The sequence below is a fragment of the Sinohyriopsis cumingii genome, chromosome 6 (genome assembly GCF_028554795.1).
Source record: "Sinohyriopsis cumingii isolate HCF-2022 chromosome 6, ASM2855479v2, whole genome shotgun sequence".
Taxonomy (NCBI): domain Eukaryota; kingdom Metazoa; phylum Mollusca; class Bivalvia; order Unionida; family Unionidae; genus Sinohyriopsis; species Sinohyriopsis cumingii.
The window spans coordinates 154103791-154118199 of NC_142966.1; the positions used below are offsets into that span (position 1 = coordinate 154103791).

The 14409-nt window shown below is 36.1% G+C and overlaps 1 protein-coding gene across 2 annotated transcripts in view; it reads left to right on the forward strand.

Moving 5' to 3' along the window:
• The first annotated feature begins 572 nt into the window (after window positions 1-572).
• LOC149798307 (sodium/glucose cotransporter 4-like) overlaps window positions 573-14409 on the forward strand; it is a 70360-nt gene continuing 56523 nt past the window's right edge. For both annotated transcript variants that reach the window (XR_016421995.1, XM_089963441.1), the window contains exon 1: window positions 573-837. Coding sequence is in view for 1 of the 2 variants with exons in the window: in XM_089963441.1 (XP_089819567.1) it covers window positions 760-837 (78 nt within the window). In the remaining variant the exon portion in view is untranslated. The remainder of the gene's footprint in view (window positions 838-14409) is intronic.

Here is a 14409-nt window from a genome sequence, read left to right on the forward strand (position 1 = left end):
CACGGCAAACCAGGCCTCTTAAAATATCACCTATTTCTGGCTCCGGCGTCAATCGCTTCCTGAAATGAAATACAACCGGAAACCAGGTCAAGCTAGAGGATATGAGTACAAGTCATAATTTGCATTATCAATACCGGGTCCGTTTATATCAGAAGGACACTAAACATCAATGTGGGTCGAGGTGTTGTATGCAGTTCTGCCCAACTATTATTTCAGTATTTTAATTATCAATTTATCTATAATGCTCCCCAATTTCCTTCCGCAGCAGCGGAGTTTATTTGGCCTTGGGCGGTCGCTTCGCCAATTATTCCTTCTTATTCAACAACAAATTAATAATCGTGGCATTTTCACATACGACTGTAAAATATTCCGTACCTATTTACCAATGAATGCAGATGATTTGATAAAATTCTACCACGTATACCTCAGGTTGAATGTAAGAAAAGGATTGTGCTTATTCACAGTAATATTCCATCCATCCATCCATGCATACCCTGACACGAATCGGCACTAATGGACTTCTGTAGAAAACGATTGTTATGCATAGGTATATTGAGATGAATATAGGTAGCAAATATACGAGTAGAAATAGACTTTGCCCGGTACATCGAGCAAGGTAAAGTAGGCCGCGTTAAGAGTTTCTCAGAGATGTGCACATAAATCGCATCAGTGTTGACCATATATACTAGTAATCATAGGAATGAAGTAGATACGGAGCAATCACCGACTTGGCAGCGTGGAAGCAGTTTCACTAAAATTATGACGGAACAACTACTGACAGAGGACTATGTCGTTATTGCTGCATATTTTGTGGTTGTCCTGGCCGTTGGAATATGGGTAAGATTTATGTCCTCAACCAAGCAAAAGAAAGATATCTCTGAACAATATTGAAAATATCATTTACGGATGTTTCGAAACATGGTATTTACATAATCTTTGGTAGGCATGGCGCCTCTTTAATTGGTGAAGGTTTTGCTGAAACTAGTAAATTGTATGTGTAAAGACCACAAAATACGACTCACATATTCACGTTCGCTCATCTTAATTCGATAAAGACCAATATCACGTGTTTTCACACTAACATAATCTTTGAACAAAAACCTCCTTTTGGTGATAAAAGAATTGTGATCTTTGGTATTGGTGAGCGAACTTAGACCATCATAATTTACTGAATGACACGTCATTTAATCCTATATTAGAAAACAGCTCAATGAACTGACTTGAAATAAGTGAAGGAAGTACGTTCGCTTGATCTTAATTATTTTCATTTTCATCTTAATTGGGTGTCCACACCCAGACAACGGACAACGGAAACCTACTGTTTGATATCTGCCTTTGTTTGGTTGAGTTTATTAAATATTTGACCTCAAAATGATGGTGATGTTTAAAGATTACACGGAATGGTCTATTCTGTATAGTTAGGTACGTGTTTATTTAACAGGATTCAGATATTCTCTAATAATACTTTAAACAAAATTCGTGGTTTCCGTCAGATCGAATAGTCTAAATGTATCCGTAGTGCTGTATGCGATAACGCGTTTCATTTGTCAAGTAATGGATCAGCAAGTCCAATGTTAACTGTATAATTCATTACCTAATCTTTAATCTCGTTGTCATGGTTGTGGTCTTCATCAATCTTCTTTCCCCTCACGATTTAATATTTAAGATTTCGTGTAAACAAAGGCAACACACATTTGGTAACTATGTGCATTCCACTGTGCATAAGCTGTACATGTATCACATGAATAGGATGTATATTGGTGATGGATAAGGGAAGTAAGCGTACAAGACCAAATAATCGATCTATCGATTGATTCTCATGAGAAATTTGATCTTATGTAATATATTGAGAATATGATAGATAAAACTTAAAATAGGAAATAGACAAAGAGATTATGTTTTCTACCTAGTAGTCTAGCTACTGTGCATCCTGGGTTGCTCACCCTTCTATCATTGGGAAAAGCATCAGAGGAATTTGATCGTTGTCTTGAAGATTATAACTCTTATTTGTGTCCGTAAAAAAGTGGGTAAAGATAGGAACCCTGAAGTACAAACCGTTTTTGTGCGTACCTCTGTCACATTGCATATTGATAAAGATTAATCATGGGTTTTCGTAATTTTTTCTCTGAATATTCTGTTATCTATAATAATATTAATAAAGCCGGAATTCCATGTGCAGCAAATGTTATATTTGGAGATACAAGTAGCGATGGAATATGAGAAACCTTTTTATTTTTGCTTTCTTTTAGCCAATACTACATGTATATATGTCATTGAAAGGGGATATGCGTAGATTAGATGGTTTAAAAGTTTTCTTAAAGCCAACTATAATTCTGGAAAATGTTGAAATCAGATCCAAAAGGAAAGAAGTATAGATGTTGACTTGTGAACAGTGGGAACCATTATTTCACAGTAACTAAAAATGATATATTTAATTTTAATGCATATTTAATTGCATCATGTTATAATGTACAATGTGTTACCTAGACGCTATATATTCGTAATTGTCTAAAAAAGAGATTACACTATAAGAACGTGTGCTTGTAAGTGTGTCTAATATTTTGTCTACACTATATTTATTGTTCCTCGACTGTGTCAGATTTAAGGTGACATTGGGATGGTTCCCCGACTTAAAAACATCCGTGACAAAGAACTCCGATGTCTGATAAGTCAACCATTGCTCGATTGGACTGCAATTATTCTAACTTTCATTCGATTATATTATCAGTGGTCTTATAAATATATTTTGATAAGTATTAGTCAAGTTCTGTCACGAAATCCATGGAAATGACAAGACATTTAATGCTGTTGTAGAAAAACAAAACAAAAATGATAGATTCATATCGCTCACAGCCAATCTTTCCTTTTCCAATTCCCTTTCTTTTGCCCGTTCATCCTTTTCTTTTGCTTGTTCTTCATTTATGAATTTCCTCCTTCATAATCCAATTGTTTTCCCAATTCAGCTAGTTCTTTAAGCGAATTCGTGATCGTTTGGTGATAAGAACTAAGTACAATGGTTTAGAGGTTGTCAAACCACAATTAACAATGTTAGATATCAAGGCAGCAAGAACTAAACAAATGTGAACTTGTACGGAACCTAGCACATACTAAACATTCACTTGTCAAAATGTCCACGACTTAAAGCCTGTCTATGGTTTAAATACAGTGTATTGTAGTTCATTCAATCCAAAGCATTCCACTTCTGACACCAATTGTAACAGGATAGACCTGAATGGCTGCTTAAATGAAATAACAACACAATGTGATGAAAGACGAAAATGAATGAAAATAATTAATAAAAGTATATACTCTACAAGAAACACTGATTATTTCTCTCTCTAAACATACATCTCATTCAATTACTTTATACAAACATTCACAAAGAGGAAAACAAAAATTGACTTGTATTCAAATGTATGACGGTGAGATCCATATAATCTAACGGAATGAAAGTAAGATTCAAATAAGCTCATGTAATGAAAGTGAGATTCAAATAATCTCATGGAATGAAAATAAGATTCAAATAATCTCACGTAATAAGAGTGAAATTCAAATAATCTCGTGTAATGCAAGTGAGATTCTCATGGAACGAAAATGACTCGAATCGGTCATTTGTACATCCGTATGATTCACAAATATTTGTTTTTTTTATAAGAAAAACTTGCAAATATGTCTAATGACAAACCACAGTTCTCCCGAATTCTTGGGTTGATCCACACATGTATCGGTCGCACACACCCTTCATTGATCCACCATGCGCACAAATTTACAAATTAGCGGTTTCGTCTTTGTAAGGCCTTGATGGTTACATCATCTTCCACGTTCATATAGACACAGACGACCAGACAGACAGCCCGATATACCCACACACACACACATACATACAGACAGCACACAGTTCTCCTGAATTGGGTTGGTCCACTTGTATTGGCCACACCCACCCTTCCCCCATGCGCACATACATACGTATAGACAGACAGCTACAATAAACGAAACTGGTCTTAATAACAGGTACGGAATTAAAATCTGTGGATACACGCTACTAAATTAAACCCTTAATAGCAACTTGTGACAATTCCAAAGTTCACAACGTTTCAAATCCACTTAGTAGTAAAGGCATCATTTCAAGCTACGACATTAAAAACTAAAATGCTCGCATTAAATAAAATAAAAATGTAACAATTACTCATATGGCTGTAGCACAAAAATGGAGAACGTTCACTCTTTGACAAGGGGGCCACGAGTGGCCGAGTGGTCTAAAGCGCTCACCGTTCCGGGTCACTGCCATATCACCGCTGTCTGCGTGGGTTCGAGTCTCATGCTCGTTTAACGTTGATACGTGAGAAAGCTTGCCAGTAGCATCTCTTGGGTCGGTGGTTCTTCCCGGGGTTTTCCAGGGTTCGTCCTCCACCAGTTATACTAGCCGCCATGTATAACCTATATTGTGCTGAAAAATGGCGTTAAACCCTACTACAACAACAAAACTCCTTGACTAGATCCAAAAAATCAGTGTGTCAGTTAGAAAAGAGACTTGCCTTAAATCTACAGGAGAATGAGTATTAGTAAGGGTAAATACACGTGCATATCGTGCTTTTAGTGTCTCTCACCGCAAGCGATCTACGACGAGATAACTGCTAACTCAGTCGTAGCTAGAAAAAAAAAAACAATTATCCACCCTAGGTAACGTTGTACGCATGTACGACGTAAATGAACAAATCGTTCTAAGGAGAAACCAAGTTATTTCTTGACTTATTCTCTCATACACACACACACGTATATATATATACTGAAAAATTAAATTCTTCGCATTCTTTCCAATAAACTTTATTTTTTAATAAGTTTCAACCTAATTACTATTATAATAATGGTAATTTAATAGCTGCTTTTGCTGGCTGACAATTTGTGTCATAGATCATACAGTAGGAACAAGTTTTTATTTGGTGGGACGTTCATTAGACCCTGTTTTGTTTTACTGGCAGATCTATGTTTTCTGATACCTGTTGAGACTATTATTTATACTGCTAAATTTGAACTTGCCTGAGGTTTACGTAAAGGTTATTTTATAAGATTCTTAGTCTTCTTAAAGTATATGACAGAGTCAACCTATGTGATGGGTGGTGCAGTGTAGCTGGATTGTTGCGATGGGGATTGTGGAAGGAGGTGAGATGTTGAAACATTTCAGATGATTAGCATATTTCAGCAGAGGGCACTTTTACTAATAATATTTTTATGTAACAAACTTAGCTTGTAATGAATGGAATGTTCAACAGGAAATATCAATCATAGACAGACTAAATGAGTTGCAATCTCTTTTTCTTTCCTCAGATGGCGATATAACAATAAACAATTATTTCTACTAAATGGAAAGTGATAAAGATGTTAGTGCTTCTTATTTTCGGAATATAAGTTACTTTGATATTAATAACTGTTACAATGGTGCCAGAGAAACTTCTTGTAACGTATAGTAGTGGAAACTGCATTAAATTCTCTATCTTGATCTTTTACAAAGTTTGTTGTAGGGTTTAACACCATTTTTCAGTACATGAAAGGTATACATGGCGGCCAGTATTAATGGTGGAGGAAGAATCCGGGAAAACCCCGGAAAGTACCACCGACCCACGAGAAGCTACTAGCAAGCTTTCTCACATACCCACATTGGCTGAATCGGAGACTCGAACCCACGCAGACAGAGGTGAGATGGCAGTGATTCGTAACGGAGAGCACTTTAGACCACTCGGCCACTCGGGGTCCCCTTTAACAAAGGTCGAATGTTACTGTAAATCAGCTTCCAGCTTTAAGGGCATTTACACCAAATTACGATTAGAATTTTTTTATAAAAAAAAACGCGCGTCATAACATGAGATGAGTTTGAACCTGTGATCAGTTTCGTCATTTTTGTCATCATGACGTCCCATCCAGGCCTCTGACATCGACAGGAAAATGACAGTCTATGTACATACTTTCGGTGATTCCTCATATGTTTAATCCGCTTTAAACACATGAATCTATCACGTGGTTACAATGTTGTTTAGATCTATAGACCAATATCATATTTTCCAAACAAACATTTAATACACACGTTAAAGGAAAATATTTTTTAAACAAAGAGCGGTTTAATTTTTATAAATGTTAAGCAAGAAAACTACATTATACATGCAAAAAGAAACTTAATAATGCATAATATGTGTTATTACATTTTAAAAGCAGTTAAATGTCTAGACTTTTGTTATTCACGTACAAGTTGTTAAAAAAACAAGGTCATTGTAGTGTCAAAACCCGTGAGGCGTTCAAGCAGAAACAAGTACCCTGTTTAGTAAATTTCAGTTAAAAGACATACAGCTGACGAGTAAAGTATAAGGTGACTTTCTTAAAAACAACTCCATGACAAAGGTGTATATAGCACGATTTATAAGCAATTCATGTTACACAAACCGATTTTGGAAAACTGTTTCTTGCTACATGTATAAATCTCAGCAATATGGTATTATGTTTTGGTGATATAACTTCTAGTTATAAAAGTAATCAATTAAAAATTGATGACAACGTTACGTACACAGAGTTTGCATAATCAGTCTGAATACTCAATGTGCTCGTTCTATCGGTTCCCTTTTAGCCAATAAGTGTTAGACTGTATCAGAATCTCTGAGAAAAATTAATTTATATCCGTTTCTTTTTTTAAGACTTTTGTGTCCCTTACAATATGAAGGGAAATTAATTAAAAGGAAAACTGTGATCTGCACAAAATTACTTGTAATTCTAAAGTCAGATCACACTTGCTGTAAGCAAGGAGACGTTTTATGTAACAACTATTAGTAGGTGCATTTTTAATTGTTAATACTTAAAAGCAACGATAATGCGAAAATGTCATTTTACATCTACATTTTCATCGGGGCTTTTGTGTACCGTAACAAGTTAGTCGTGTCTCATTATGTAGACAGGTACGAATTTTTGTAAATAAACGTATGTACGGGAAGGATTTTAGTAGTAGCAGTGGCTCAGTGGTAAACTTTTCGGAGTCGCTATGGAAACAATGCGAGTTCGAATCCGGCCATCGGATCAACCTGTGTCGTCTACACTGGTGTGTTACTGGGCAGGGTAATTTACCTTTTGCTGACCTGGCACCAAATAACCTACTTGTCTTGCTTTCCAATAAAAACACCAAAAAGAGAATGAAAAAAGGATCTGATTTTTTGTTCACAATGATGGAATGTCCTTGGGTAGAATAAATACAAGTAATATAGTGAGTTAAAAATATCCGTGTATAGGCAATAAATGTATACATCACACGAACCTTTTCGAGTTAGGGAAGTCGTAGTAATACATATTCTGAATGGTCTCATTGTTGCTGGTTTTTTATTGTTGATCCATTTGCACTTTTTTAGCGAAGGCAAAAAAAAAATGATTTACCCGTTGTGATGCAGTTGACAAGATCTGAAGCCCAAACTAACATCAGTACTTAGCAATAATATCAAGAATGTACCATACACAATCTTTGCTATTTATTTTACTTGAACAGTTAAAAAAAAATCTTAAGTAATTATGTGAAAGTGAACCCCTGCCATATCAAGAAAAGATACATAAAACTGTTCGAATTTCTTCAGATACTGGTGACGGTAATTTTATCCCATCTGTAAATTAAAACTGTTTAATTTGGTGAGGAGCATCATGTACGACAACTGTATAACTCTAAGACTTTCTCAAAGAAAATGAACGAATTTAAATACCGTGTTAGATTTTACTGCTTCATAATACATACGAGAATTAAGTAACTGCAACCTCTACAATGGTTTTGTCTACGACTATAACGTTATTTGAGTATGTGTTACTGTGACTGACTGTTCACAATGATAGATTGTCTGATTGTCCTGCAATTAGAATGAATTGTGACTTAACAAGTTTCTAAATAAACGAACCATTCTGGATATCAGACCAGTTAATGGGATTTGAACGTTTCTGGCAGGAAACTGGCCTAATTGTTAATGATTATTTCGTTGACAAAAATAAACGAGTAATGTGTATCGTGTTTACAGCACTGTGTATCGTGTTTACAGAAAATGCGTGTATCATGTTTACGGCACTGCGTGTATCGTGTTTACAGCATTGTGTTTATCGTGTTGATAGCACTGTGTGTATCGTGTTTACAGCGCAGTGTATATCATGTTGACAGCACTGTGTATCGTGTTTACAGCACTGCGTGTATCGTGTTTACGGCACCGAGTGTATCGTGTTTACAGCACTGTGTGTATCGTGTTTACAGCACTGTGTATCGTGTTGACCGCACTGTGTATCGTATTTACAACGCTGCGTATATCGTGTTTACAGCACTGTGTGAATCGTGTTTACGGCACTGCGTGTATCGCGTTGACAGCACTGTGTGTATCGTGATGACTGCATACAACGTTGTTTTTTATTTGTTGTTGAGCAGCTTTAATCAGTCTCAGCACAGTTTTAACCAACTGAAGTCCCTAGCTATGGCTGCAGTAATGACGTCTGGTATTTTGTTGTTGTTGTTGTATGGTTTAACGCCATTTTTCAGCACACGATAGGCTATACATGGCGGGCATTGGCGGCTAGTATTAATGCTGGAGGAAGAACCCGGGAAAACCACCGACCGACTGGCAATCTTTCTCACATACCCACATTAGCCGAATCCGAGACTCGAACCCACGCAGACAGAGGTGAGATGGCAGTGATCCGTAACGGACAGCGCTTTAGAGCACTCGGCCACTCGGGGCCCCCAACGTCTGGTATAATAGCCTATTCGTTTTGTATTAGACAAGTGTGCTACATTGGTATCGTTGATTTTATAGACAGACGTGAAAAACGAATTTAAACACTCGGCCTACTTTAACTTGGAGAATGCAGTGTTTAATATGCCATCAGTCTGCATGATAGTGGTTTTACATTATAGGATGATTTTCGTGTAATTAAGTGACGGGTAAGCCTCCAAAAGTTATTTTGGAGAGTATCCAGATTTTCATAACATTTAAAATAATTTTCCTTTGCAAAATTTATTCGATTGCTTACTTTACTTCGATTTTTTTTTGGGGGGGGAGGGGGTATTTATTTCAGTCTTCTGAGTTGTTTGTTCTGATCTCTGTTTCTAGTATTTCTTCAAAGAATGCCAAGCTTTATCGGAAGATCAATAAGTGTTAGCCTTGTAGGGACGCATCTGTCTGCCATGTCTAATATGGTGGATGTAAATAAATTTGTTAAATTGTTGATATCGGCAAGTGTCTGGGACCGTTATTATTTTTTTCTTCATTTATCAATGACATTGCTGATAATATGCTTAGTCTTACCAAACTCTCTCTCTCTCTCTCTCTCTCTCTCTCTCTCTCTCTCTCTCTCTCACACACACACACACACACACACACACACACACACACACAGGTAATCCAATATATACTCAATGCCGACTTAGAAACTCTACAAGACTAATCAAACCAATGGTTGGAAAGTTTCAACTCGGGAAGAACTGAAGTAATGTTTGTGACCAAAAGGAATAACCCACCCTTTTTCAAATTGTATTTCCGAAATGAATCACTTGTGTGTGTTGACAATCATACACGTTTGGGTCTTACATTTAGTTATGTATGTCTTTGAAGTCTACATACTGAAAATATACCTAAGAAAGCATTTAAATTGCTAAATATTTTAAGATTCTTCAAATACAAGCTGTGTAGAAAATCCCTAGTCTACTTAACATATATAAGACCTATTTTCGAATATGCAGATGTTGTTTGGTATGGGTGTTGTTTGGTATGGATGTTGTTTGGTATGGGTATTGTTTGGTATGGATGTTGTTTGGTATTGATGTTGTTTGGTATGGATGTTGTTTGGTATGGGTGTTGTTTGGTATGGATATTGTTTGGTATGGATGTTGTTTGGTATGGATGATGTTTGGTATGGGTGCTGTTTGGTATGGGTGTTGTTTGGTATGGATGTTGTTTGGTATGGGTGTTGTTTGGTATGATGTTGTTTGGTATGGATGTTGTTTGGTATGGATATTGTTTGGTATGGATGTTGTTTGTTATTGATGTTGTTTGGTATGGATGTTGTTTGGATGTTGTTTGGTATGGATGTTATTTGGTATGGGTGTTGTTTGGTATGGATGTTGTTTGGTATGGGTGTTGTTTGGTATTGATGTTGTTTGGTATTGATATCGTTTGGTATGGATGATGTTTGGTATGGGTGTTGTTTGGTATTGATATTGTTTGGTATGGATATTGTTTGGTATGGGTGTTGTTTGGTATGGATGTTGTTTGGTATGGATGTTCGAAAGCAGATAAGAAAGATATCACTTAGAGGCAGCTAGGATAGAAGTGCCCACGCACGCATCTTGAATGCATCTGTGACCCGCTCTCAGAAAGAAGAAAATCTCACAACTCTGCACATTGCATATCATTATTTATAACGATTCACCTGTTTTTTTTAAACAAACTGTATCCCCGACTGGTGCGAGAAATATCAAGGTACAAGTTACGTAATCGACAAAACTTCTCCATATTAAATTCCAGACTTTAAATAACAATTATTTCCCTAACTATTATATTCCTATATAGAATCCCTTACCTGAAAATATCGAATTTGAGGGCGATTCTTACCATCTAAAATTTATATTACACATATAAGCAATAGTGTTCCTTCTTATTCTTCTTGTGATATCAAATAATCATACACGGATCAGAAATCAATGCAGCGACCGCAGAGAAAACCAATACCGTCCTCCGAGCCAACATTACCATCGACAGATTGGTTTCGTTACGTTTCATCAGAACTAATGTGTGATATATTATTAAATTCATGACCAGGTTCGTATATGAATCTGTATGCAACAGGAATAATCTCACTGGAATATACTAATCCTTTAATGCATGCAACATATAAATGAATACAATTTGTTCAGTTATAAAATGGCTAACTTTGAACAGACTATAGTATATTTGATATCATGACCTTATGACAGGTTTGACTGTAAAATTTATAATAAATACTGTTAACATACATTATATCAAATAATTTTATCCTATAACATGGATAGTGAATAAAGAATGCAATTTTATATTTCACATACCCCGGCAACTTAAAGGTTATTAGTGTATGTATTTTTCAATCCACAGTCGATAGTTTGGTTGGACAGACCCCTCTTAATGGTATTTTGATTTTCTGTCTTTTATGTTGTTCAGGAAGCCGTCCGTAAAAGTTATGGTGTATGGTTTTTGCCACACACAGTCAATAACTGGATTAGTTGGTCTGAGCCTACTCTACAATATTTTACCTTAGGGCGTTTGACTTTGTTCAGGAAGCCGTCCGTGAAAGTTAATGGTGTATGCAACACGCCGTCATATCGGTTCGGGTTTTTTTCTAGTCAGAGCCCGCTGTAAGATATTTTGCCTTATGGGTTTCTATTGTGTTCAGGTAGCTGTCCGTAAAGTGGAAAGCTTTCTAACGAAACTACCTGTTTGTTATGGATGTTCGAAAGCAGATAAAGATATCACTTAGAGGCAGCTAGGATAGTCACATGTCTAACTAGAAGTGCCCACGCACGCATCTTGTATGTATGTAAAGCCCGACCTTACTGTGTAAGTACAGTGGTTTTTGGTGAAATCCATGGCCAGAGAGCACAAGGTAATCAGGTTTCCCACAGCAAGCACTTTGCACGTCAGCATTTATTGAACAGAAATCAGTATTTTTAAGTAGCTAAAGTTAACAAATAAATAACCGTCACCGTCTGTACGCGGTAATAGATAAATATTGAAGTACAAATACCCAGTCACATTATCTTGACACCAGGCCGACCAGTCCTAACACTAACCTCTTAATGCTGAGCGATTAGCGAGGCAGCTGCTTGTACCATTTTTATAAGTCTTTGGTATGACTCGACCGGGGATCGAACCCACTATTTTCCGTATCCGAGACGGATGCTATAACCACTAAGCCACCAGAGCGGTTACCACGTTAAGTAGTGATATTGTCAATATTATGTAAAAAGAGGAAGAAGAAAATGGCTCAACATGAAATACTTACACGTTTCGACATCGAGTAAGGTGAAGACTTAACTTCGAAGCTAGAGCATAAATATGAATTTTGATGTGAAATCTAATTCCACTGTAGTACATGGATAAGCATGACAATTTCAGATTAGAAAAGAAATCAGAACGATGATATAATCATTGTATTAATTTTTCTTGACGTTTTTTGGAGAAAATTGTTGAAGAACATTTTGTACAAGTATGCATTGTATGTTTGCTACATTTCGCTACCAGGTCACGAAAAGGATGTCAGTGCAAAATTATTACGTTGTGCGTTGCATGGCAAGCACGCAAGTAACTGGTTTCGATGTACCAAAATTTGTATCACACCCTTAAGAGAAATGAAGGTCTTCGTTATCTATGCTACGATTTTATGATGTTAAAGTAGTGACAAGAAAGAGCACAACCAAGAAGTTTTTGTATAATTGAAAATACAATTTATTTCCCTAAAATACAAAGTGAAAGAATTAAAACTTACTTACAGTATTTTGAATGAATCCCTAAATCCTAAAAGTTATATAAATTTCTCTTGTTCATAGTAGTCCAAATAGGTTCCAAAGGTATTTCGAATGATGTCACTAATGTCCTGATGTGTCAACATCGTAGAAGAAATCACTCATGTGATCCCAAAAATGTATTTAAATGAGTTCACGGTAATTCCAATGCAGCTATTAACACAAACGTCTCCGAATAAATCGACAGCAACTGCGTACTAGTAATCCAAATAGTCTTTGAATTAACGTTAGAGCACTGCAATATCAACGAATTATATCAAATTAAATAAATGAAGCAAACTTTTCAATGTAACCCTTCCAAGGCCAATAGTAAATCAAGAATGTCTAGTTCCGCGTTATAGTTCACGTGAACAGAAAGATAATACGCAATAGCGAAAAAATACAATAAGAGGCTTTGAATTAATCATTTCTGTTTCTAAATAGTCTGTCAGTAAACAAATCTGCCGGATTACACTAGATAATCCGAAAATTGGTCAGGTGCCGTTTTAGAAAAACCGACGACCTCCATTCACAAGAATTCATGTACTTGTTGGATCACGTGATATTCACTGGAATTACAGTACATATCAACCTTGGAACTTATGTATGAAACAATTTCATGCTATATGTAAACTTGCTACCATATTCATAAAACTCGACGAATCGAAGCATCTTAATAAATACTTCAATCTTATCGCAAACATAGAGATCGAAGAAGTCATGTTCACCTTTAAATTATTTACTTCTAAGATTTTGTTAAAATTTTGTGTCCAAAGTTAATTTCGTGTGTTCTGTTCACTTTAGAATCATGAAACTTGATAACGGGACTTATCTCTTTACTAATCATGATAAATACTGATGCAAAAACTATGCTTAAAACAGTGGTTAAAACAGGTAATTCTGAATGTCAGTCTAGTATATTGGCAGTCTCTGATTTCAGCCCGGTAAACATCAGGCTTCTATGGTAGGTAAGGATGATAGTTTCTGAAGCTGATCTTGTTAAGAGTGATGTGAGGAAATGAAATAGCAGAGCATATTTTGGGGTTTTATATGAGCACATTATAATTCATGTAAATAAAACAATAAAGAACATTCCTTAATATCACTGAAATGAATGTTCTTTATTGTTTTATTTATTGTATACCCTGTCAGAGTGATAAACTCTTTTAGGTCACGATCACTTTGGCATTAACTTATTTTCTGCATGGCAAGTGAAGACTACGAAATGTTTTTTTTTTTAGAGGCGATCTATGTAATCAGTACATTCTGGTTGTCAACAAGTTCTGATAAATCAATAACAACCCCACCCTCCAAATCTTATCTTGAGATGTTGCCGCGAGTTGTGAATATATTGTACGGGTCGCAGTTCATCTTTTCACCTGGCATCTTTTCCACTCGGTAACGCATGGTCGTGGCCATGATTTTGATCTAAATATTAGGGTTCTTTGATATTAGCGTAATGTATGGGGATGGAAAGAAGGAAGTGTCCTGTATGTTCGTTTCAATAGATTTGCAGAGATTCCTACGAACTGGTCATGTCTAACCAGTGAATAACAAATATCAATTCTCTCTCTCTCTCTCTCTCACACACACATAATTTTATTCCACGAACCACTGGGTCTGTAAGTTATTTTGTAGCGACCGTCCTCCCACATGACCTATCTATAAAACTTGTTCTGATTATTCGTATGTTACCAGTTTTCGTGGATTCCGTAGTGACTACAAACTATAGATATAAAGTTAAAGTAACATTTATCTATGAAGATAACAGCATCCCATCAGAATCAGAGTAATACCTACGAATTCATTCATGGACGAAAAAGTCATATATTGTTGCAAAAACACGGAATTTGATGCAAACCAAAAGGTGTGAAGTCAAA